The 24,608-nt window shown below is 51.7% G+C and overlaps 12 protein-coding genes across 12 annotated transcripts; 4 read left to right on the forward strand and 8 right to left on the reverse strand.

The window, feature by feature from the left end:
• Nucleotides 1-37: 37 nt before the first annotated feature.
• MSH3 (Mismatch repair protein msh3) lies at nucleotides 38-3,535 on the forward strand (the record flags this gene model as incomplete). Its single annotated transcript, XM_051733753.1, has 3 exons — nucleotides 38-830; nucleotides 895-3,394; nucleotides 3,454-3,535. 3 exons carry the CDS (start codon nucleotides 38-40, stop codon nucleotides 3,533-3,535), a joined length of 3,375 nt encoding a protein of 1,124 aa, XP_051586533.1.
• A 218-nt stretch (nucleotides 3,536-3,753) lies between these two features.
• On the reverse strand, nucleotides 3,754-4,188 carry J4E82_007510 (uncharacterized protein; the record flags this gene model as incomplete). Its single annotated transcript, XM_051733754.1, has 2 exons — nucleotides 3,754-3,920; nucleotides 3,993-4,188. 2 exons carry the CDS (start codon nucleotides 4,186-4,188, stop codon nucleotides 3,754-3,756), a joined length of 363 nt encoding a protein of 120 aa, XP_051586534.1.
• A 509-nt stretch (nucleotides 4,189-4,697) lies between these two features.
• On the forward strand, nucleotides 4,698-5,871 carry J4E82_007511 (uncharacterized protein; the record flags this gene model as incomplete). Its single annotated transcript, XM_051733755.1, has 2 exons — nucleotides 4,698-4,746; nucleotides 4,835-5,871. 2 exons carry the CDS (start codon nucleotides 4,698-4,700, stop codon nucleotides 5,869-5,871), a joined length of 1,086 nt encoding a protein of 361 aa, XP_051586535.1.
• A 584-nt stretch (nucleotides 5,872-6,455) lies between these two features.
• On the reverse strand, nucleotides 6,456-9,359 carry J4E82_007512 (uncharacterized protein; the record flags this gene model as incomplete). Its single annotated transcript, XM_051733756.1, has 3 exons — nucleotides 6,456-6,505; nucleotides 6,560-9,288; nucleotides 9,337-9,359. 3 exons carry the CDS (start codon nucleotides 9,357-9,359, stop codon nucleotides 6,456-6,458), a joined length of 2,802 nt encoding a protein of 933 aa, XP_051586536.1.
• Nucleotides 9,360-10,564: 1,205 nt separating this feature from the next.
• Nucleotides 10,565-11,032, reverse strand: J4E82_007513 (uncharacterized protein; the record flags this gene model as incomplete). Its single annotated transcript, XM_051733757.1, has 1 exon — nucleotides 10,565-11,032. The coding sequence occupies one exon, from the start codon at nucleotides 11,030-11,032 to the stop codon at nucleotides 10,565-10,567; it is 468 nt and encodes a 155-aa protein (XP_051586537.1).
• A 1,118-nt stretch (nucleotides 11,033-12,150) lies between these two features.
• J4E82_007514 (uncharacterized protein) lies at nucleotides 12,151-12,825 on the reverse strand (the record flags this gene model as incomplete). Its single annotated transcript, XM_051733758.1, has 1 exon — nucleotides 12,151-12,825. One exon carries the CDS (start codon nucleotides 12,823-12,825, stop codon nucleotides 12,151-12,153), a length of 675 nt encoding a protein of 224 aa, XP_051586538.1.
• A 627-nt stretch (nucleotides 12,826-13,452) lies between these two features.
• On the reverse strand, nucleotides 13,453-14,493 carry J4E82_007515 (uncharacterized protein; the record flags this gene model as incomplete). Its single annotated transcript, XM_051733759.1, has 2 exons — nucleotides 13,453-14,196; nucleotides 14,254-14,493. The coding sequence occupies 2 exons, from the start codon at nucleotides 14,491-14,493 to the stop codon at nucleotides 13,453-13,455; spliced, it is 984 nt and encodes a 327-aa protein (XP_051586539.1).
• A 1,370-nt stretch (nucleotides 14,494-15,863) lies between these two features.
• On the forward strand, nucleotides 15,864-16,951 carry SDH2 (succinate dehydrogenase complex, subunit B; the record flags this gene model as incomplete). The annotated part of the gene is made up of 4 exons (XM_051733760.1): nucleotides 15,864-15,909; nucleotides 15,968-16,366; nucleotides 16,424-16,575; nucleotides 16,628-16,951. The coding sequence occupies 4 exons, from the start codon at nucleotides 15,864-15,866 to the stop codon at nucleotides 16,949-16,951; spliced, it is 921 nt and encodes a 306-aa protein (XP_051586540.1).
• A 293-nt stretch (nucleotides 16,952-17,244) lies between these two features.
• Nucleotides 17,245-18,381, reverse strand: J4E82_007517 (uncharacterized protein; the record flags this gene model as incomplete). Its single annotated transcript, XM_051733761.1, has 1 exon — nucleotides 17,245-18,381. One exon carries the CDS (start codon nucleotides 18,379-18,381, stop codon nucleotides 17,245-17,247), a length of 1,137 nt encoding a protein of 378 aa, XP_051586541.1.
• A 1,351-nt stretch (nucleotides 18,382-19,732) lies between these two features.
• Nucleotides 19,733-19,980, reverse strand: J4E82_007518 (uncharacterized protein; the record flags this gene model as incomplete). Its single annotated transcript, XM_051733762.1, has 2 exons — nucleotides 19,733-19,759; nucleotides 19,816-19,980. The coding sequence occupies 2 exons, from the start codon at nucleotides 19,978-19,980 to the stop codon at nucleotides 19,733-19,735; spliced, it is 192 nt and encodes a 63-aa protein (XP_051586542.1).
• A 1,651-nt stretch (nucleotides 19,981-21,631) lies between these two features.
• Nucleotides 21,632-22,697, reverse strand: ATG5 (autophagy protein 5; the record flags this gene model as incomplete). Its single annotated transcript, XM_051733763.1, has 3 exons — nucleotides 21,632-21,825; nucleotides 21,873-22,509; nucleotides 22,578-22,697. The coding sequence occupies 3 exons, from the start codon at nucleotides 22,695-22,697 to the stop codon at nucleotides 21,632-21,634; spliced, it is 951 nt and encodes a 316-aa protein (XP_051586543.1).
• Nucleotides 22,698-22,983: 286 nt separating this feature from the next.
• On the forward strand, nucleotides 22,984-23,721 carry J4E82_007520 (uncharacterized protein; the record flags this gene model as incomplete). The annotated part of the gene is made up of 2 exons (XM_051733764.1): nucleotides 22,984-23,318; nucleotides 23,367-23,721. The coding sequence occupies 2 exons, from the start codon at nucleotides 22,984-22,986 to the stop codon at nucleotides 23,719-23,721; spliced, it is 690 nt and encodes a 229-aa protein (XP_051586544.1).
• Nucleotides 23,722-24,608: the final 887 nt, after the last annotated feature.

The raw sequence follows: 24,608 nt of genomic DNA on the forward strand, positions 1-24,608 counted from the left end.
GCACGTCGAGTATCGTCACAACCCCGCGAATCACCCAATGGCGCCAAAAAACAGTCAATCGTCGCAGCCAAAGTCGTCGCAGAAAGCCACGCAACCGACCATCTCGAGCTTCTTCACAAAGAAACCGTCGCAAACGCCCGAGTCGGCACCCAAGCCTGCTCCAAAGGCGCCTGCTCCACCCCCCATTACCGACCCAAACCAAGACGACGACAACGATGACGACGAGGATGGTTTACCCGTCTCACAGACCATCCCCGTCCGCAAGCGCGCGATAGACGAGGACAATGTTCAGGAAACCCGACGCTCTTCCCCCTCCAAGCGCGTTAGATTCGACAAGGGCGATTCGCCGCGACAGGCGTCTGCACCTAAACCCCAAAAAATCACTGATCGAACTTCCAAGTTTCTCTTCTCCTCGTCACCTCCCGCACGGGACGAGAGCCGTCAAGATGACGAAGAGGAAGCCGCGCTCTCGCAGAGGCAGAAGGAGAGGCTACACGACAAGTTCGTCAAGAAGCTGGGTCGACCAGATAGCTTTGCCGAACTCAGGAGGCGCAACAAGATTATATCCGACGACAGTCCCAATGCCAATGGCGAGGAAGGCGATGGAGACGAGGATGAAGAGGATGAGCCTGCCCAGAAGCCCACCAAGGGAAAGAAGGGCGCTGTGACCAAGAAGGCGAGCAAGCTGACACCCATGGAAATACAATATTTGGACATCAAGCGCAAGCATCTTGACACAATCATCGTCATGGAGGTTGGCTACAAGTACAAGTTCTTTGGCGAGGACGCAAGAACCGCGTCCAAAGCGCTGGGCATCGTCTGTATACCAGGTGAGAACTCTGAATTATAAACTGCGTATGACACGTATAGTAACGTTATGCTCCAACATTCTAGGAAAATTCAGATACGACGAGCACCCTTCCGAAGCACACCTCGATCGATTCGCATCTGCCAGTTTTCCTACACATCGTCTACAGGTCCATGTTAAACGTCTCGTACAGGCGAATCACAAGGTTGGTGTAGTACGACAGCTAGAGACGGTCGCGCTTAAAGCGGCAGGTACCAACAGAAATGCCCCCTTTGTACGGAAACTCACAAATCTTTATACCAAGGGTACGTATGTGGACGACGTTGAGGGCCTGGAAGCCCCCACCGAAGGCTCTGGCGCTAGCGTACAGTCGACTGGATATCTCCTTTGCATCACCGAGAGCAATGCGAAAGGATGGGGTACGGACGAGAAAGTTCATGTCGGCTTAGTGGCTGTTCAGCCGGCGACCGGCGACATAATCTACGATGATTTCGAAGATAGTTTTATGCGCAGCGAGATTGAGACACGGTTACTCCACATTGCGCCAGCCGAGTTCTTGGTCGTAGGCGACCTGTCTAAAGCCACAGAAAAGCTTATACAACACCTGTCAGCTAGCAAGACCAACGTCTTCGGAGACAGATCGCGGGTCGAGAGGGTAGAAAAGCCAAAGACCATGGCTGCGCAAGCCTACAGTCACATCTCAAACTTCTATGCAGGTAAAATGAAGTCCAGCCAGGAAGCCGACTCCGACAAGCAAGGCGCAATCCTCGACAAAGTACATCAGCTATCAGAGCATGTGACTATATGTCTCTCATCAATGATCACATATCTTAGCGAGTATGGGCTAGAACATGTTTTCGATCTCACAAAGTACTTCCAACCCTTCAGCGCCAGGTCGTACATGTTGCTGAACGGCAACACTCTATCCAGTCTGGAGATCTACCAGAATCAAACAGACTACACTTCGAAAGGCAGCTTGTTCTGGACCATGAATCGGACGAAGACTCGCTTTGGACAGCGGTTGCTGAGAAAGTGGGTCGGCCGGCCACTGATAGACAAAGAGAGATTAGAAGAGCGCATAGCGGCGGTGGAGGAACTCAAGGAAGGCGATAACACCATACCTGTGGATAAACTGAAATTCGTGCTCGGAAAAATCAGAACCGATCTGGAAAAGGTACTCATTCGCATATACTACAAGAAGTGTACAAGGCCGGAGCTATTGGCAGCTTTGCAGAGTCTGCAGGAGATATCGAGCCAGTACCTGTCGGCGAAGACACCCGAACAGAGTGGCTTCTCCTCCTCACTCCTGAGCGAAGCAGTTTCGAATGTTCCAAAGATATACGATGACTTGAACAGCTTTTTGGAGAAGATCAACGCTCAAGCTGCAAAAGACGATGACAAATATTCGTTCTTCCGTGAAGAGCATGAGGCAGAAGATATCAACGACCTGAAGCTGAGCATCGCCTCTGTGGAAGACGACCTCAATACGCATCGAAAGGATGCGGCTGCGAAGCTGGGGAAAAGCCAAGTAGTCTACGTCACAGTTGCTGGAATCGAGTACTTGATCGAGGTCAAGAGGAAGGCACCCGAAGAGAAGAAAGTACCTGCTTCATGGCAACAGATCTCAGCCACAAAGACGACCCTGCGTTTCCACACTCCAGAAGTCAAACGTATGCTCCAAGAACGAGACCAGTACAAAGAGTCGCTCGCTGCAGCATGCGAAAAAGCCTACATAGGCTTGTTAGAAGACATTTCATCCAAGTATCAACAGCTCCGAGACTGTGTAGCCTCTTTGGCAACACTCGACGCCCTCCTTTCCTTGGCCACGTTGGCGAATCAGCCGGGCTATGTGAAGCCTACTTTCACAGACGATATCGAGCTCAACATCACCGGTGGTCGGCACCCCATGGTCGAGCAACTACTCCTCGAAAACTACGTTCCCAATGACCTTTCCCTCTCCCACAACTCCACGCGAGCTCTCCTCATTACTGGCCCCAATATGGGCGGCAAATCCTCGTACGTACGATCTGCAGCTTTGATCGCAATCATGGGTCAAATCGGTTCCTACATCCCGGCTACCGAAGCGCGACTAGGTATGCTAGACGCGGTTTTCACCCGTATGGGCGCCTTTGACAACATGCTCAAAGGCGAATCAACTTTCATGGTCGAGCTCAACGAAACCTCGGATATCCTCAAATCCGCGACACCGCGTTCCCTCATTATCCTGGATGAGCTGGGTCGTGGCACATCAACCTTTGACGGTGTCGCCATTGCGGAAGCAGTGCTTGATTACGTTATCCGGGACCTGCAGTCGCTCACGCTGTTCATCACGCATTACCAGCATCTGGCCAAACTCTCAGGTCGCTTCTCCAATGGTGAGCTGAAGAACGTCCATATGCGCTTTGAAGAGCAGAATGGTGGAAAGGAGGTCGTGTTTCTATATGAAGCCACAGAGGGTATAAGTCATCGATCTTACGGCTTGAACGTAGCGCGATTGGCAATGGTACCTGAGAAGGTCATCGATGTGGCGGAAGTAAAGAGTACGGAGCTAGAAGAAAGCATGGGGGCTTGTAAGCTGGGGAACCTGTAAGTCGAACCTAGAGAAAAGGATGCGACGGACGACAGAACGTGCTAACAATGACTAGGTCGCGCATGATGAAGGGTTTGTTGACTGACGAATCAGAAGCAAGTCTTGATAGGCTTGTCGAAGGCATTGAGCAGCTGTAACGTGCCGATGTGGACATATATTACATAGCTGAGGAGGGACGGGATCACGTAAAGCAAAAAATGAGCTTGATTGTGGGGTATTATTCTTGTTTCATTCTGTGATTATCATAATTGTATTCATGCCACCATCATTGTCATGATGGTCCATAGCCGGCGGATCTCGTATCCTCCCAGCTTATAGCATAATCTTGATCATGCCGGAGCTCTAGCTCAACAGCTTAACCGAGACGAGTCTCCTTGTCCTTGATGGGGATATCGGAGCCGGTGGTGCTCTTGTACTGGCCACGGATGAAGTCGCTGATCTGTTCGTCCTTGGCTTGTTCGACGGCAGACTCGTTGTCTTGAGGACCTTGACCCATGAACTTCTCTTGGACGAAGTCGACACCTAGAATAAAAGTTAGCGTCTGTCACACGATGGGAACACCTCATGATAGACGATGACGGAGTGCTGACATACCCTTGTCAAGGTAGTCCTCGTTCTTCTCGCTCTCCCGGCCGCCACCAGCAGCCGAGTTGAGCTTGTCGCCGATTCCGCCGAGGAAGCCACCTGAGCCAGAGGACTGTTGCTCAGAGTTTTGGCCTTGGACGACCTGCTCGTTGACAGAGTTGCCCTGGGTGTTGCCGCTGCCGGTAACCTTGTTGATGAAGTCCATGATGTTTGTTTGGCGTTAAATTGGAATTAGGTAAAGTAGGCGAGGACAGTATAGCAGTACAAGTTGTAGATGAGTGTGCGAGGTTGTTGTGAGATACAAGCCGAGTGCAATGGAGGAGAGAGCTATTTATGCAGCTGGTTGGCTGGCAAGGATGTGTGATCTTGGAAGCGGGAGCAGCGACGGGTCAATCAAGATCAGTCCCTGGTGACAGACTCTTGGTATTGGAGCTAAGTTGTTCTGATAGGCGCATATTGCAAGCTGGGGTATGAAGCTCCAGGTAGTGTACCTGATATGTAGCTGGTCTTGGTAGCACTGCCCCGCTTGCTGCGCGTCTACGTCATTCGAAGCTCGGAGACCCCGCCAACGCGGAGGCTGAAACTAGTGCTATCGCGAGGGAGGTTCCGCTATCACGACTTGCACGTGCGGGAAATATTGCCATTGCGTGTTTGCATTGCTTGTTTTTGAGAATCAAACCGCGTCCGCGCGTCTGCATCACTGTCGTCATCACCATGATACCCATCACCATCATCACAGGCTTCCTAGGCTCGGGTAAAACAAGTAAGTTGTAAAATTCAGTCACAATTCTTCCGATACCCCACAACACGAAATGAGCGCGTTGTGTTGATTTAAACTAACAACCTTACAGCACTCATCCTGAACTTGATTCCTCAACTCCCTAAAACCTACAAACTTGCGCTCCTGAAAAACGAATACGGTGACATCAAAGTCGACACAGCACTCGCCTCCTCGGCTGCTATATCTGGTGTACAAGAACTTCTCAACGGATGCATATGCTGCAACCTCGTCGGGCAGCTTTCCGACGCCCTTGAAACACTCGCCAACGATGTAAAACCCGACCGCATCGTCATCGAGACCTCAGGCTCTGCGTTTCCTGCAACATTGGCCATGGAGGTCAATAGGCTGAGCAGGGAGACGGGGAAATATGTCTTGGATGGTGTCATGAGCGTCATTGATGTAGAGAATTGGAAGGGTTACGAGGACACGAGTTACACAGCCAAGATGCAGGCAAGGTACACAGACCTTATCGTACTCAACAAGCATGAACTGGTCAGCGAACGAAGGTTGGAGGACGTGGAAGATGCAGTGCTAGCGCTCGAGGTTGAGCCACAAATACCTAGGACAAAGAGCAGGAAAGGGTGGGTGGACAAGGATATCGTCTTTGGGCTGGATGCCCGGTTGGCGGGAGTCAAAGAGGAAGATGGAAGCGCGCATGCACACGATCATGGCCATGATCATGACCACTCCAGCGAGGTCGAAGTGCTCACTGTTACGCTAAAGAGCCAGGATAGGCAGGGCAGTGTGGACATGGCGAAACTCGCCAAATTCCTGGAGGATCCAACCAAAGACGAAGTATACCGCATCAAAGGCATCATGTACACTTCTACTCCACCAAAGTCTTCAGATGCTGAGGCGGATGTACATCAAAAGATACCAGAGGGAAGAGCAAGATATATTTTGAACTGGGCGTTCGGACGTTGGACCTTTACGGCTGTGCCATTGCCAGCCAGCGAAAGCTCCATTGACGACGAGCCCGCACTAAGATTGACAGTAATTACTGCGAGATATGAGTCAATTAAGTGGAAGAAACAAATCGAATCAAGTGGGCTGATCGCATTACAAGGCGGTGTCGAGGATTCGTTGATAGTGGAAAGGATAGCCTGAGTGGTGGGCGTTGGTGTCTCGATCTACCTTGCCCAACATTTAGACTTAGAGAACTTCATTCAATAGATTTCGATTTATCGCACGACGCATTTGCGCAAGTACTCGAACACTACTCCTTCCCACTAGAGCCCTGGAGTGCTTGCACCTCAACAAGCGCTTCGGAAGAGGCTTAGACGTCACAACATATAAATAATGACTAACATTCCTTACAACAAATCAGTATAGACAGACTTGCTGTATCTGTGACAGAAAATGCAATCACCAAAGTGGTGTATATTTCACGGCGATCCAACAGTAAAGTTATGCATGTTTATATCAGGACTAACAAGAAGATTCTAGGTTCCGTGCTGAGAGTAGAAAAGATCTATTATAGGAAAAGACCAACTGGACTCCACCTATGCACTGCTAGTCGTTTATTCATGCGTAGAACCCTTTCCGTGACTCGCCATTCCAATGCCCTTGCCTCCATACATTCGTCGTCATCACCAATCGTCAGGTCGTAAGAGGGGTATAGAACGCGTGAGACGTATTCCTTTCATGAGATCATGTTCAATCAACTTGCTGAAAGCATTCATACCATCATCTCAAGTCGAGCGAGGGTTCTTTGAGAGTTTGCTTAGAGCGCCAAGCAAACCTGTAGTGCTTGTCAGTGAAATGTCGGCTATTATGATGAGAGAAAAAAACCTACCAGTTGCACCGTTGGGTAGTGTCGACATGGCAATTGAGTTGCGGTCACCCACGGTGACGGTCTGGACATTGGGAACCTTCCACTCTTCCTTTAACTTCTCTGCCCATCGGAAGACACCCTCATCGCTCCGGTCATTTCCAGCCGCAAACACAAAGTCGGGTCGAGCTGTCTCTGGGTACTTGCTGAAGATGTACTGCGAAGCAGAGGCCTTATCGAAGTCGATGGGCTCAATGACAACGGAGTCTTTGGTGGGAACCGCCTTGATGCGTTGCTGTTCACATGCATCGTTAATGTGGTTCGCACAGTCGCCGGCATGTCGGCTTGCGGAGTCGTCCTTGTCGGTCGGTTTGTTGTAGTGGAAGATAATAGAGCAGTGACGCTCCTCAACCCAGCTGCCTTCCACACGCTCGAGATAGTACTGTAAGATAGGCTTGACCGAGTCCTTCCATTTTACAGTCTTCTCTTCTTCAGGGAATTGGATCCATTCACTCGCACTGGGCTCGCGCAAGAAACAACCGTTCTCGGCGATGAGACCGAGACCTCGCACGCGGTTAAAGATGAGCTCGGTCTCGCGAACAGTCCGACCGGTCATAACGTAGACGACGTTCTTCTCATCAGCGACAAGGTCGTTGAGAACGACGATGACACGCTCGGTGTTTGCCAAGATGGTGTTGTTCACAGATCCATAAGAAGCGAGGGTACCTTCGTAATCAAGGACAAAGAGTCGTCGCTGAGATTCCTGATAAGTACGAGCAAGATTGCTGGAAGAGAGACGAGGAATCGACATGGTGTCGCGCTTGAACTGTTCCTCGTGGACCTTGGCTAGATGGGTACTCAGGTTTTTCACCCAGAAATCGCCAGTTTGGTGCATAACTGTGTTGCGCAACTTGGTGTATCTCCTTTCCTTTTCGGAGTCGGTCATCTCCAATGCAACCCGGAATGCTTCCGCGATGCTGTTGTAATCCCATGGGTTTACGGCTAGATCGGCCCCGTTGAAAACTGAGGCACTTCCGGTAAACTCACTGAGAATGACGGGGCTGTACTTCTTGTCGCTCGCACGCCCATCTTGGCAGATGACGAACTCATGGCAAGTGAGGTTCATGCCTTCACGGAGACTCGTGATGGCGAGAGCGTCAGCGATGGAGAGCAGTGCAAGGTATTGCGAGAAAGCAATATCTTGTCTTAAAAAGATGAGAGGGTTGTGCGTCAAGGTCGAGTGGACGGCATCGATACGAGTGACAATCTCGGAGACAGTGGCAGCGAGCTCAGTATCCTCAGTGGTGGATGTGGCGACTTGGATCATGACAACCTTATCTCTCCATTCTGGGTTCTTGTTCAAGAATAGCTCAAATGCCAACAGCTTCTGTCGGACACCGCGGATGTTGTCGAGCTTGTCACGAGCAACGATGACCTTTTTGCCCTCGTATCTCTTCTGCATAGTCGTGATCCACTCCAGAACCTCGGGCTCTTCCCGCGCCAGGGCAAGAGCTCGAGGGTCAATGCCGATCGGTGATGAGTGCACGTTGACGAAGCGGTTTTCTAGCTGGACACCATCTTCGGTCGCCTCGACTGAGAGAATCCTGCTACATGTCTGTAGGAAATGGTGGGCGTATTCTGGTGTCTGGAATGCAACTAGGTTGGCTCCGAGCATACCGTCCAGCAGCTCCTTCCGCGCAGCCAAGCAGCGGAACACCTCAGACGATGGGAAGGCGGTGTGGAGGAAGAAGCCAATCTGCGCATCTGGGAGCTTCTGGCGGATCATCTGGGGAACAAGACACAGATGGTAATCGTGGATCCAGATGACGTCTCCGCGCTTGTAGTTCTTGACAACCTTGTCTGCGAAGGCTTGGTTGACCTTGACATAGAAGACCCATGAGTGATCAAGGAAAGCCTTGCTCTTGGGGTGATCGGGAATGATGTAATGGAAGACTGGCCACAGGATAGTCTTGCAGTAGTGAGCATAGTGACCGTCGAAGTCCTTGTCGCTGACGAAGACGGTAAGGGCGTCATGCTCCTCCTCGAGTTTCTCATAAATCTCCGTCTTCTTCTCCTCATTCAAGCTGTCTGTGGGGAAGCCGATCAAGCCCACAGTTATCGTGTCGCTGATGCACTTGTTGTCGACTGCACAACGCAGAGCGTTGGTAAGTCCGCCGTTGCCCTGGACAGCAGGCACAACGGTGTACTCAGTGGCCCATCGCGGGTCTGTTGTAGGCTTGCCGGCGTGTGAGCCCTTCATGCGCTCCTTCTGTGCTTGCGCGCGCTCCTGCGCCTTTGCGTATTCGAGAATTGTGTCAGGAGGTGCTGGCTCGGCCCTCGACATGGGCTGGTTGAAGAACAGACCGGTAGTACCCCATTCGGGGACGTGGGCATCGCTACGTACCAAGCCCCGGGGGTCTGCTGGTTTTGGGAAATGAGTAGCAGCGCTGGGCTGACCAGGAGTAAAGAAGTCTTCGTGCTCAGCCATTCTCATGGGGGTCTTGGGCAGCTGAATATGCGATGGCGGCGCCCGCTTAAGGAGGCTTTGAGGCTGTTCGTCGGCTGCATTTTTGCTAAGCGGTCGTGCACTGCCTATGCTGGTAGAGGAGGACTCGCGGGCAGTCTCGTTCAGCTTTGGGGGAGCTGGTTGTGGTGGGCTTGCGGGGTTGGACTTGGACTCGTGGAAATCGACAGTATACGGAAGGAAACTAGCTGCGTTAGATGGATTGAAGGCGCAACGCTGCAAGTGATGACTACAACGCGCTATCTACAGGCAGGATGAGCACAAGGCGGTTACCTACAGGGAGACGACGTGGGTGGTCATGTTGGGCAGCAGTTTGGCGTCGACGCCGGCTGGTCAGAGATTGTGGTTGTAGAAATGGCGTCAAGATTGCGAACAGATATAGGTGAGAGAGGCGGGTCCTGTACAAGGGCTCGGGGAAGACGAGGTGAAGTTATAGAGGCGGTGGGAGCGCGCAGTGAAATTTCCGGTAGATTCGATGGATCGTGATGAAGCCCGTCCCAGGGAAAGCAGGGCTTACTGCCGCGTGTAAAGTTGGCGCCCAAGCAAGAAAGAGCTACCGGAGGTGTAAGGGGGTGAAAAGGAAAAATTCAAGATATCTGGCTGTTGTTCCTGGACGAGGCGTGCGGCTTACGGCAAGGGGTATACTTGATACTTTCATGTCCATGGCCGCAAATTGCAAGATTTCAGCCCCGCGGTATGACGTACGGCCACACCGGACGAGCACAGCGCGTTGGTGGGCCTCTCCACCGTCTCACAGAACCTTGACTCGAGGATTGTCATATTTACGCAAGTACCACGGAAACAAGTCGTCAGACGAATCTACGCCGACGCATCCTCTGCTAAAACCTGACAGCTGCGGGAGCTTCCAATTTAGTCGCCAATCACACGGCCCCGCACACCAATCAGAGAGGCTACGGCGCGTGCAACCGTTGGGGCTATCAATCATAGCTTGCTTCGATCCTGTGCGCGCGTTCAATGTCCCGATGCCAGTCGCCCCGTCCGTTCAGCCCGGGCAGTTTGCAGCCTGGATGCGACGAGGGCGCATCTCGATGAGGACTGGCGGGGAAAATGTTGAGTCTTTTAGTAGCGCTTCGGCACCTTGCGCCGTCATGGCATTTGCACAGAATCCGATATTGCGCGAAGAATCCGATGTTCACCTGCATCAAGACCCTCCCACGGCTCCCTACCCCCACATGCTACTGTATTTTCCATGCATGCGGACTGCAGAGACTCTGCAAGTCGCTTGTGTTGCATGCATGCCTGAGAGCTGACGACAAGGTCGGACAAGTCCATTGCGTGTTCCTTCCCCTCAGTAGTTCGTCGGGAGATATCATGCATCCTCCAACTGAGACCGAAACATTACAAGGACTTCTCGCTTCACCCTGTACATATGCAGCCCTCGTAAGTAACCGGTTGCGGTGTATGCGAAACCATCATGTCTTCTTGACAAACTGTACATATTGACCGTACTAGTGACACATTGATGACCTATTCATTTCTCCAGATCAGACCCTCTTCTTCCTTTTCTCACTCACACCCTTGTCCCCAGATACCCCAATTCCCAACAGATACCCCGTCCTTACCAATACCGGCAGCACATTCAACGTGTTGGTAACTACATCCTTGTCGCTCCAGCCCCCAAAGTCTAGTATCCCGCTCGTCCCCATCTCACACCAAGCCGCATAGCAATGCCCCAAGTCACACAGCACCAGCCCCAACACTATCCACCACCACGTCCTCCTGTCGTCCACAACCCGCATCAGAACACCCTCTGTGAATGCAAAGAATAGGTATGCTGAAGCGAGCTGGTCGTAGGCGATTTGTGAATCGGGGTGGTAGGCCGACGTTGCCGGCATGAAGGCGAAGTATTGCGCCGGTGCCCAGTGGAGATGGTATACGCCGCCGAGGGCGAAGAAGGGTTCGAGGTAGAGATGCCAGAGGCGATAGATGAAGGGCGTGTTTGGAGGCGCCATGGTTGCGCGTTTGCGGCGTGGTTGCGAGGTAAGCGTGTGAGGTTATGAAATGGGATCGCTTGTCCCGTTGCATAGGGTAGGTTCTGTGATCTCCGCAATGCGACAAGTGTCCAGGTGATGTACACACAAAATACCAGGCCTTGACTGTACTTTCTTATGCTCGAACCGGTCCAAGACTTATGCGACACCAATCGCAATCTATGACGTAGTCTGTATTCCCACAAAGTGAGGGACAAGTCGCAAGGGCATGCCAAGTTTGTTAGTTGCCCTGCCGGCGGGTAGCGGGCGGACAAGACTATTACTGGCGGAACATGCCCACCACGATCGACAAGTATTCTACAAACTGCCCTGTTGGGAAGTGTGAGCAGGGAACGGACCTCCGGTATAGACAAGCAGATGACTACGTTTTTTCCGTGTCCCTCTTGCTGACTTGTTTCCCATATCAAGGCGGTTGGTTCGGGGGACGGAGGGGAACTAGGTAGTTATGCCACGCGCGCGAGGTATGACCGACATGTACCACGATACGTAAAGGAGGCTGTACACGTATGTATTGATGACTTCGGTGCGGAGAGCGTCGTATGCACGGTAAAATACGTGGTGAGACGGTTGAGAACTTATTGACCCCTTCAGGTCGTAGTTGTTCCAGCAACAGTGTGCATATAAAATCTACAAAGATTATAACAATACATATTCGCCAAATTCAACATCATCTCCAGAACTGTGAAGCCCCTTTCCTTCCCCCCTCTGGTCTTGCCGCACGTACATTAATTCTCTGGCAACTGCCGGCGAAATAAAGCACTCGTTTGAATCCGGTCACCCGGCGCAGGTTGTAGATAATCACCTTTGAATCGGCCATTCCCATGACACAGCTCGGCATAATGTCATGCTGCTCGCTGGTTGCGGGATAGCGCTAAGCTCTGGAAACTGACCGCGAGCTGTCGACTAGGTCGTGACGATACGCTTCCTGCTTCCAACATTGGTAAATCTGACGTTCCCGAAGGGCAAGGCATAACGACGGGATTGGGTACGGCAGCGGACCCTGCAGATGGTAAAGGGTACCGCGGAACCTGAGACAGACCATATCCTCGGGTCCGCGGCCTGTTGTATATATACTCCCATCATTCCATCCTGCCCTCTTGCACATACACGTTGTGAGGTCCGGCACCGCAATGTAATGCGCCGCTCGCCAGCTGTGTAAACTTGGCTTCAGCAACGTCGCCCATACAGTGCTCGACAAAGTACCACGCCGCGAGTTCGTTCGCTGCCAGCATAGTTCCACAAGTCCCTACAACCTTTGTATCTTCGCCCATATCGCGGTTTTTGCTGCTGGTCACAACATGAAATGCGGTTCTGCCGTCGTGCGCCCGTGGGATCAGCTTCTGTGCATACAGGGCATCGCGCAGGGCGAGGGGGTATGTGTTAATGTCACCTGGGACGATGGCAGGTTCGGCGCGGCGATGGACCAGCTGCTGGGGTGCGGCGGCCTGTAGCGGAGGCTGAGAAACTTGTGGATAGGGATGAGGTTGCGTGTATGCGTGAGGAGTACCGGGCGCTGGGCCGCTGACTACGGGGGCAGGAGCCAAGCGCGGCTGTTGCTGTTGATGCCGAAGTAGGAAATCGCGATGCTCATCCAGTTGTTTCCTCAGTGCGTCGCTCGTTGTTTGAAAGATGCGCTCCTGGACGCCTGGACCGAGGTTGCGCGAATAGTGTCGCAGGTCGGCGCTGCAGTCGAGCTGCAAAAGGCTGTGCTGGCGATCAAAGCCGTGTGAACGTGCTGGAGCTGTTGTTGTCATTTTCAGGGTTGCTGTTTGCGCGACTTGACGCGGCTATATTAGATGGAGATGAAAATCTGATATGATGTGAATGACGCGGATATTCGCAAATCCTGGAATCCCAGAAGGCCCGGAGCCATTTCCTCCCGTATTCGCGTCTCCACGTGATATGGCGTGGCAGTATCACCACGCGAACACTTGAGGCATGTGTCGTTGCTTTTGAGCCATTGTAGGGGGAACTTATTTTTGCTACCCTTCGCTGATGCGTATCTGTGCTACAGTATGCCTGAGGCTTCTATGCCGGTTCCACATTTTGTACATGGGTCGTTACATGACGTCGTGAGATTGGTAGGCGTGAACATAGATACAAACAGGACGATCCTACTGGGATGCTCCTTAACAAGAACGCGCCGAAACCCCACCAACACCCACCACGAAACGCCATGACAACAAAAAGTAATTATTGAGCCTCCTTGAAGGAAACATTGTACAAGCAAACCCCAGATAGCCATGTGAACGTTAGGCAGAGTGGAGCCTTTAGTAAACCTTAGGCGTGTTTCGTACTTGTCATCAGAAGCGGCTTGGAACCTGCTGTTGTGGCAAGTGCTCCCGCTTCACTGATTGTGTAGCTGATGCTCGTTGCACGCTTTACAGCCCGTTACCAAACGCCTGACGAGCCTCGTGCTGAAGAGCCGCATAGTACTCGCAGAGGTCAGGGAAGGCTAGAATGGCCTGCTGAACCGGGAGAGGGATGTCGCAGACGATCTTGCGCCAATCGTTGTGGCGCTCGCGCACGACATGGATGAGCTCCTTCATGCAGTTCAACGACATGAGACACATCTTACGAGCCCACTCCATGTCGAACGAGCCGTTGGGGTGCTCTAGATCCTGCGTAGCGGGGTTGATCAAGACTGACCAGGGAAAGTTACCGCGTGAGTAAGATGATGTTATGAGCGGTACAGCAGGCAATCCTCCATAGGCCGCACCCATCTTGAAATACTGAGCCCAGACATGGTCGAAGTGCTTCGCGAAAGGACTCGGTGGGACCCAGTTTCGAGAGTCATCTGAGGCATGCTGACCCTGGCGGAAAGCCATCTCTTGCACAGCTAGATACTCAGGGACATCAGTCATCGAAGGCGGAGATGTGTCGAAGGGATTGGCCGTGGTGGATGGTCGACGACCGGACGAGCGCCAGTTATCAGAAACTTGGCTAGCATGAGAAGTGCGACGTTGCATGCCGGAGTCGTTGAGATGGTCGACTTTGCCGAACTTCTTCTGACCAGAATCACCGTGCTGTTGAGAAGTCTGCGGAGAAGCGGAAGTCGGTGAGACAATGAAAGTCATGCCGCTTCCGTTGGCTGTCATCCGACGAGCTCGTTGAGGAGTTGTTGGCTATATTAATGTTAGGGCTAGTCTCTATACAGCACTCTGGGATTAAGCAAGGCTCACAAGCTGCTTGGCCTGTAACGCTTGATTGTTGACTTGTCCTCGAGGTGCACTTATGGCATGGTCTGCGGGATCATCGGGGCCCAGCTGCGACAGCGATCCTCCAGAAGAAGAGAATGAATCGGTGGAAGCACTTCCATGGGAGCTATCCTCTACCACGCTCGGCAAAACAGTGAACTGATCACTTTTATGAAAGCGGGCGTTTCGACCACTTCGATGAGGACTGCCATAGTTGCTTGCCATGTTACCTTCAATGAATCTGCCCTTGCTGGGCGTGTGCCTCTCGAGGACTGTCAACAACAAGACACAAAAGCAAATGCAAGAGCAGACGACTGACCTGAGGTGACGAAGACATTGTTTGTACAATTCTAGCAACAATGATGAGTTGGTGGTGGATACGACTGTGTGTGCGACGCGACCGTATGAGCGTAGGGCAGTGGTGGAGAGAGCGAGAAGGGTGCGGTGATTTGGCGATAAAAGCTCCCGCCAAGCTGATAGCTGGAACAAACAGGTGACTTGAAGGGACCGTCTTCGTGTTCAACCGCTATGAGGTGTGAACGAGAGCTCAAAGTGGAGCTAAGACACGCGATCTTCGTCGCGCCTGCTGTTCTAGTGATATGGGTGGTGAAGGTGAGTCGACATGCAAACGAGGAAAGAGCGAGAACATGGCGCACAGCATCCAGAGATAGTGCTGGATAGTTAAACAAGAATGCAAGATTAGCCAGATACCGTGTCATCAGAACGGCGTCGAAACTATGAGGATTTATAATACCGGGGAAAAGGACGCGACGACATTGAATAGCAGTCCATGAGCTTGGGCATTAATGTGAACATAAGTGGAGAAGACAAACATAGCGAAAGATCAGTTTGTGTATACAAGATTCGGCTCATTAGGATCCCAGGTAAGCGAAGGTAGGCCACGAGTGAGATGTGCAATGTGATGAGAGGAGTAACAGGAACTGCAAAGAAGTGTGTGGGCGATAGAGAATAGAATTTGCAAGACCTAAGTAACAAGAGAGGATTCAAAATGACATGCCAGAAGTGCAGAGGTTTGAGTACTTAGTGTTGCTGCGGACACGAAACCTTCAGGTAAATACTGCCTTCGTAAGATCGGTAGTACGAGCACAGAGACGTTCACTATGGGCATGATAGGAACAACATCAAGCCACCACAACAATACTATTTTTTCTGCAGTCAGCAAGTTCGGTATATTTAACTCGCGAAAATGGTCACACGAGCTCAAAGAAATTGCATAAAGCCGACAATGTACCCAAGACGCCGACTCGGTTGCGCCGGTTTCTACAAGGCCGACGGTATGCACAGGAAGAGTCCAGAACAACATGTTGACACAGGAATTGGTGCGCGAATGGTCGTTATGTTGTGAAATACAATGTGAGATGTTGGTAGCAAGTGTTGACGTTTTCGACGATGATGTAGTGGCGTCGAAGGACCGAAGAAGCCGGAATCGTCCGATGAACGGGCGCCACCAATCAGAGAATAGCAGTTGTCATAACCGAGGAAGCTTGAGTGGCGCCCTGGCGCTACAACTTCGATGATAGCAACACTTTGACCTTTAAGCCTCAGCCCGCACTCTCCACTCCACCCTAGACACAATGGCCTCCATACGCGCTTTCACTCGTCTGGCTACCCAGCGAACTGGTACGTATAGCGCCTAGTATCACAGCATCAATTGAGCACTGCTAACGCTCCACGGCAGCCGTACGCCCGGCAGTTTTCTCTCGTGGCTTTGCCTCCGTAAACGACGTCCATGCCCGGGACCCAATCTCCAAGACCGCCGAGAAGATCGCACCTGATGCTTCGCGCTCGCCCATCCCAGAGAGCAAGACGTCGACAATCCAGGAGCCCGAGCCCAGCAAAGATGCGAAGACCAAGACTTTCCACATTTACCGATGGAACCCAGATGAGCCCACGTCAAAGCCCAAGATGCAGTCCTACACACTCGACTTGAACAAGACCGGACCCATGATGCTGGATGCGCTCATCAGGATCAAGAACGAGGTGGACCCGACCCTGACTTTCAGGCGGAGTTGTCGCGAGGGCATTTGTGGAAGTTGTGCCATGAACATCGACGGAGTCAACACCCTGGCATGCCTTTGTATGTGGAATCGCATTGCATATGGGAGTTGGAGGCTAGGCTAACAGGACACAATAGGCCGCATTCCCACCGACACCACCAAGGAATCTCGCATCTACCCGCTCCCCCACATGTACGTTGTCAAGGACCTCGTACCGGACATGACTCTCTTCTACAAGCAATATCGATCGGTCAAGCCATACCTGCAGCGCACCACTGCCGCACCAGATGTACGTGCATATAACGAGATCATTCCAAGCATGAATGCTAACAGTGCTCCAGGGTCGTGAGTTCCGCCAGTCCAAGGAAGATCGCAAGAAGCTCGACGGACTCTACGAATGCATTCTCTGCGCTTGCTGCTCAACATCATGCCCATCGTACTGGTGGAACCAGGAGGAGTACCTTGGCCCTGCCGTTCTTCTCCAATCCTACCGATGGATCGCCGATTCACGAGACGAGAAGAAGGCTGAGCGCCAGGATGCTCTTAACAACAGCATGAGCTTATACCGATGCCACACCATTCTCAACTGCTCAAGGACATGCCCCAAGGGACTGAACCCTGCGCTAGCCATTGCGGAGATCAAGAAGAGCATGGCCTTCACTTAGAGTAGTCTTGATTATCGCGGCAGGAGGAGAGTCACTGGATTATGTTCACTGTATGTATCTGCGATTTTGCGCAGAAGTTGATTTTCTTCGAGCCACATTCGTACTTTTTTGAGATGTAAATGCAAACAAATCTAAGCAATTATATCATTGTTCCCTGTGCCAATCTAACATTGACTGAGAAGACTAGTCTGCAAAACTCACTTGACTGACACAGTGTTTTTTTCCGCTCATATCTCAGAGCTGCACGCTCTCGTCGTCGAAGCTACTGCTCAACAAAACGGACCCCTATCGCTTTACTCCTTGATCTCATACATCATCCACCCACTCAGTGACTGGAGTGAATCCAGCTTCTCCTCTGTTCCAGCCTGTGAATTGTCTTTTCCTGTGACCTTGATACCCAGCGATCCGGCAATCATCTTCGTCTTGTACTCTTTGCCATTATCGTCCACCAAGACTGGCACGGAAGCAAAGCCATTGGGGATATCGGAGATATCAACGTCATGGTAAGATACGCCATCCAATTCCAACCTATCCGAATCGGTTTCCCATGGATTCCGGGATTCTGTCTGCTGATCGTACATACACTCTCCTTTGTCGTTCCAGAAGCAGAATGCTGTCAACCAGCCTCCCAGGTATGACGGCCCACTACCTCCACCAAGATGATGTGCGATCTTGGACCAGAAATCGTGCGAGACAGTAGACTGCTCTGGATCAAAAGTTGCGATAAAGTTGCGCAGAACAGGGCGGAGGAGGTCGGCAAATGTACTTGCTTCAGGGCCTAATTCTGGCAACTTTTCGAGTCTCTTAAGAATATCTTCGTAATCTGCGCGTTCGCCTAACAGAGTGACTGTAGGAATTCCGCACATAAGACAACATCTATACTTGAAATACGCCTTCATGCTGCCCATCATGAGCACTGCAGCTGTCGTGCGATCGGTAACCGTAGTTGTGCTGAACGCTGGCATGATCCAGTCTCGTAGATCAGGGTCTTTGACGTTCTCTTGAATCAACGCTGTCATGCGTCGTGCGAGCATGCCAAAATCTACGGTATGGATATTACCAACCTCTTTGACTCTGAGCTCTTTTTGCCCTTGGTGCGAGACGAAGTGGTCGCGCAGTGCTTCGGCGTTGGCGTTGATGTAAACATTCAGCTGCGATAGTATGGCGAACCAGACATCTTCGGGGCGAATAACAAGGTGGTGGTGCCTGCTATATGCTGTGAATGCTGCGTGGACGAACCCATTGTTCGACTCGACGATGTGGGATTTGCTGAACTCGTCCTCGGAGACGGAGCTCTGAATTATCCATTTGCAGTTTTTGGAATCTGATGGACTAGTGCCTCTGAGCAGTGCGTCATTCGAGGCGATTTTGGCGTTTCTGTTATGGTAGCTTTCGGATTTATGATCCGCGACTGTGATTGTGACCGGCATGTTTGTTGACGTGTGTTGTTGAAAGATGGGTTGTAACAGAATAGAGGAAGTCTGAATTGTTTTGAGACGAGAATTGTGGTTCTCGTAGTAAGAGTATGACTAACTACTATATATATCTGCGCCGTGGTTTCGAGGCGCCCAAGGTTGCTGCCGTTGCTGCCTATGGCTAGAGCAGCCTACGGTTGTGGATTGGTGCCTGCCCATGCACAAACACGCAGTTGCTCCATGGGGTTGCGGGGTAATCGCGTCTCCGCTCTACAATACCAAAACTTGTTGGATTCTATCAGCTTCCATCTCATGTACAATCAGTTTGTACGGAACAAGCAGTATAACTATTTGTTCCTCTCTCTTTGTTAGATATGCCTATAGATAGGGCACCTGTACGTAGTTCAATAGAATCATCTCAACTTCTTATTCTGATCCAAGAAAACTCGCAACGACAAAGGCCTATCAGGTGCATAAAATGTGACATGACAATAGTTTCGCCGAAGACCATATGCCCTATCAGGCTCTCAACCACTGCTGGGGTTCCTCGAACCAGAACGTCGCACTATGATGTGAAGGATTCGATCTCAAGGTATCATCAAACATAGCAGACGGGTTAAGGACACTACAGTCTCTGGGGTCGCTATCCACATCGCTACATGGCATCACTCTAACATTTGACGAACTGACGCCTATCTGCTAACTCCGCGAGTGATCTTGGTCTTGATCAGCATATGAGGATGAGTTGTGTCAAGCGAAGACAAATAGAAAGAAGAAAGTTTCAAAGTCTCGCAAGGAAGCGATTGGGACCGGTTTGTGCTAGCCTGTTCTGCCATAGAGCGTGCAGCAAGTCTGAACTTGCGTTTGCAGGCGATTGATTTAGCGAGCCAAGCTAGAAAAGGAACGACGGCGGTGAGAACGTATTTGTTTACGACTGTCCCGGATGGCAGCAAAGGCGACACCCAAAGATAGAATGAAGTCCAGAGCGACGAAGAAATTGGGTCGAACTAATCAATGTCAGGTGAGTCGGTTAGGGAGCTGCATGTTACGATTATACAGCTTTCAGAAGCCATCATTTAGGCTTCAGCAATCTCCTGTGGACCTCAAATATTCGATGCGACAACTGCTCAATGGGTATTTGACTTGTTCATTATTACTACGAAGCCTAGGAATATAGGCGTTCGCACCACAGTGCAGTCCCATCAAGGAAAGCCCGCGTTATCCTATACGCAAATATTGAAACACATTATACACAAGCTCGTGCCCGTCCAACATACAGCTTTATGACTTCGTATCGGGGGTCATGTCTTGTCCTCCTTCATATCGTACTGCTCGGCTGCGCTCCAACTCGAATCAAGGGGGTATCTTATGCGACGCCTTTGGCGGCTTGCCTCTGTGATGGATGTTAGAGATGTGTAAAGTTAGGTGGCTGGTGAAGCTGTGACGTACCTTCTTGTTGATGAACATGGCAATGACCAGGACGGCGACGAGGAAAACAATGACAAAGACGACGATGACACCGGGCTCACGCTGAGCCCAGTTCTTGTCACGCTTGGCCAGCTGGTGGAGAGCGTACTCGGCGCGAGCGGCGATGGGCATAGAGATGGCGGCCATTGTGTTTGTGGGTTTCTGGGGTGAAGATGTTAGAGAGGATGTTCGATTAGGTAGCTGGAGAGATTCCTGGAGCTGGAGAAGCACAGGCCAGAGGCATTGGGCGAACGCGATTCAGTCCAAGAGAGCTATCGAGCAAAAGGATCTTCGGCCAAGGCTTGTCGCGAGACTCGTCCCGATGGCGTAGATGCGATAACGCGGCGCGCACGCTTGTGGACAGCTCCAGAAGAAAGCGGCATTAAGCTTACATTTACGAATTGAATCGGACCTCTTTTGAATTGTCGAGCTGGTTGAAGCTTTGGTTGGCAGCTGTTGATGGTGACGGAAGCTTGTCAGCGCGATCGGATCAAACCCACGGAACGGTCGCGACGGCAGAGGGACTCGGCGATGTTAATTGAATGGCGCAGGTCGACAGCGATGCAGCATCAAAGAGTGAAATCAAAAGCCTTAATAACAAGAGGCTGATAGTCCGCTTTTAAATGCGCCGGCTCGCCGAAAATTTCTGCAGTTGATGAGGCATTTTGTTTGGCCCCGGGTCCTAGCGGGTTGGCCGGGAGCCTCCAAGCTTGCAAGGGTAGGTGCGCGCGCTTCGGCCGGGGATGGGAGCGGTCATGGAATTAGTGAACTTACAGTGAATCGCGAATGCGCGTTGCGGTGGGCAGTTGGTGGTGGGCTTTTGGGGATGCTGGAGATTCGGGGCGAAGAGCAGCGTGAAGAGTAGATGAATGGCTGGGACCTAGCAACGCGAGGGTTGAGGGAGCTAGGAGGGAGCTACTCAATGCAGCCAATGGCGCGACATGCCATCATTTCGTCGTAGATGAGCCGACGATCGCCAGCCTCATATTCGGCAGCGGTCGAGTGTTTGCACGTGTTGGCTCGCTATTTTGCAACTTGTTTCCCTTGTTGGGACGATAAGAAAGCCTCTGCGCAGCTTCACCGGTCCTTCTCGTGGTGCTTTCGACGCCAGCGACTCCCCATGGACTCTCCTCTCGCGCCTCCACAGTTGCGTCTGGTTGCTGCAAGCCGCCGCTGACGCTACTCGTCGGCTCCACTCGACCTCGACCCCTGCCACCTATTAACCGTTCTTGTGCCGCAGAAGCAGCAACGATGTCATCGCCTATTGCTTATCTGCAGTGACTGATGGAGACGCAGCGAGCCCACGCTCCGACCGAGCGCCTTGGCCGTTTGACACAAGTCGAACCGTGGGCTGGCAGGCAAAAGCACGCCTAGCGCACCGGAGACAAAAACAACGCATGTCAATAATGCCTCATTTCCAGACGCTCGCTCTGCCGTCAACAGGGCGACGCGCTACGCCGATAGCGCCTGCGCACAACGGAGACGCGTGGGGTGGCCTTGGTACGAGCTGCCGGGATCATCACTAAGCTTCTGTTGTGCCTGTGCCCCCGCATCTTGGCGAAGCATGGCACACAGGAGGCGCTTTGAAACGCTGAGGAGCATCACCATGTCACGCACACATCACCAGCCGTAGCAAGTGTCGCGAGAGAGCTGGGGGCTAGCATCTGGGGCGTGTTTCCGTGTCCGCTATAATGACGTCTCCCAAACAGCCAATATCGTCGTTATCAACCATGGTCGTATAGTGTTGCTCATGACTCGGTCGCCATGTGACCGACTTGTCTGGGCATAAAATACTTATTCACGCCATCATAACAACAGCTATGTGCAGCCAGCCATCAAGATATGCTGTCGCCCGAACCAACTCCTCCACACTCGCGCTCAGCGGCAAGACGGCACCGTGCAGCACTGCCTGTGCCAGTAGCGGACTTCGTCTGCTCGGAAATAGTGTCGGCAATATCTGGTTCAAGGCAGTCCCGATGGTCTGTGGTTGCCCTGTTTGTTGTCAGCTGCATCCAGACCTACACCGCAATTACACTTACTAGACGACAGGTTCGGCGTGACCAGCCTCTGCACAATTCTCAAACTCCCTGGCGCCGTTTCCTCTTGCACCCCTTCTGACGACGCATGCGGGAGATACAGCCTGACCGGCAGATGTCTCAGATTGACCCCTTGCGGATTCAGCAACTTCTGGTTGATGGGATTGTACAGCGCAAAGTCGTGCTTCTTCACTCCGTTCCAGAGCTGTGTGCTGTCCTCTTTGCTCAAGAACATGACTGTTTTCCCCGTTCCTGTTCTCAGGTAATCCGCCTCCTTCACGCTATGAATGAATAGATCATGCATGTGCCTATCGTCATTATCGAGTTGAACAAGCTGCTCGGAAGGGAAGCCAGAGAAATGCAGTGTGAGACGCCAGGGTAAATGTTGGCCGTCTTCCTCTGTATTCTCAACCTTGTGAGCTTGCACAGCTTCTGTATCTGTGTCTGAAGGATACGCTGGCTCAGCACCTGAGTAGAGGTCATAGAGGAGACCCAAGGGGTAATGCCATTTGAGCGGCACGTCTTCGTAGGATAGCCATGCGTCTTTGGGTGAGACGTCCGGGTAGATGAGGCTGCGTGAGAAGAAGGCATGTAGTTTGTGTATGAGTAAGCCAAGATAGGATATTCGTGGGAATTGTATCTACCTCTGGTCAGCTCCTACTTGATCAAGCTGTACCATGACCATGCGAGTATTGAGTTTGCGCGTACTAAGTAAGGATCCGACTCATCGTACGTTCTACAGTCACCCTTGTGCAACCGTATCTCGAGCGGAATACTCCCATTCCAAGTGCTCTGCCGCAGCCTACTCGTGACGTCTCTTGAGGCCATGGAAGCGAAGCATCCAAGACGCAGGTCGCCAGCCGCCGTTCTGGTAGCCTAGGCGCAGCTGATCGATAGTGGGGTAGGCAGGCAAGGCAAGGCAAGGCGGGGTATGCAGGAAGCTTGGGCCTGGCGTGCAGGAACCACCGACGTTTTGCTCGTGCGTCTCTGCGACAACCGCGAACTCGTCAAACTACTGTAGGAACATGTGCGCTGGTCGTGCCTCCTTCATCCACAACGCACGTATCATGTGATGCCGTAAATGGGCCATCTACTTACGCACAACAGCTGGACCATGAGCGTGGCACTCAGCCGCAAACGTTCGCGCCTGACCATTGACGAGGACGAGGACGAGGTGCAGCACCGCAGAGAGCCGTCGCCCACTCTGCCAACATTGGGCGATGCCCTGAAGAGGTCCAAGACACAATGTGAACTGGAAGAACTAGACATGATCAGTCCGGAAGAGGCTTGGAGTGTGGATGTCGACGCAATACTTGCCAGCAACACACTCGCGACTCTACCAAGCAGCAAGCTAGAAGCGCATAACAATTGGGCAAGATACTCAAAACAGGAATCAATAATAGTTTTGTGCGTCCAAGGAAACGTTCAAATACACTACGAGCTGCTATGGTAAATCCGATTTATTCCATCCGCACTATTCTTACTGACTTGCAACAGCTCCGCACTCCCTGACCTCTACGCTCTCTCTCCCTCGCTCCAGGCCCTCGTACTCTGCCACGACCCCTCGACACATAGACTATCTTCTTCCGCGCCCTTTTCGCTCCCCGTCATACAAGCCGCAACCCCTTCGAACAACCACTTCGTCCGCCTAGGCCTTCTACATCCTCTCGGTGGAGGTAAATTCCCATTAGATGCACTGGTCGTGCTGGACAAGCAGAGTAGAAGAAGGCTGGTGCTACCGTTCGGTTGGGGTGCTGGTAAACATGCGGATACGCCCGCGGGGCGGAACATACAGATGCGATTGATGGGACTGCTGAAGAGCTGTGTTGCGACTTTAGTACGGGAACAATGAATGTCATTGTATGACTCAAGTCAGAATCCCGACACGATAATGTTACATCAACGTATACGCCTGGAGTATATAGACGCCGCGGTCCACAATCCTCTAGAGTTTCGTAGCTAGAATTGCTACCCATGAACGCCTACGCCCGGACAGGCTCTGATAGTAGCAGAGTAATGAAATAACGGATGGGGTTAGGGTGGAAGAAGACAACTATGTTGGTACATGTCGTCTATCGCAGCTCTTACAAAACAGGATGCCGACACCCCGTATTTAGCTTATACCCTCGTCAAAGAGTAGCCCCAGAAAAACTTGTGAAACGAGATGAAAAACACCAAGGGCGCTTGTCGGTACTGCTCACATTTTGGAGGGGGTCCAAATGAAATAAACATGACTGATGTCTTTTAAAGGCAACCTGCTAAGAATTTGTGTTAGGCTCGATCCATGAAACCGTCCCATCTGCCATCTCCTCGGGTACCGCAAGAGAAGTGAACTGATGCGAACAAGCCAGACAAGCCAATCTTTACGTTACGATGCAGATGATCGCGTTGTCTGTGACGGAGTCAGTCATATTGCATTCATGGGTGTCGAATGAGAGACTATTTAACCTCTTGTAAATTTCAATATCTTCTTATATCTACCTTCGAGACGGATAGCTCACCAAACTGATGTTGAAGAAGGGCGATATTAGTCCAAATGCGTCAGAGTCAGAGCTGACCCTACTAGAGTACGACAAATGAGGCGGACATTTGGATATGCTCCCAGTGCGTGAGTTGGAAGGAGTTTGTAGCTACGAGTAGCTAGACTCTCTCATGCTTTGTGTATTTGCAGTGAGCGGGCGCACAAGTCTACGATGGGTATCCTTTTTTGTGTGTGTGTGTGTGTGTGTGTGTGTGTGT

Source organism: Alternaria postmessia (genome assembly GCF_024291825.1).
Source record: "Alternaria postmessia strain BMP 2775 chromosome Unknown scaffold_51, whole genome shotgun sequence".
Lineage (NCBI taxonomy): Eukaryota > Fungi > Ascomycota > Dothideomycetes > Pleosporales > Pleosporaceae > Alternaria > Alternaria postmessia.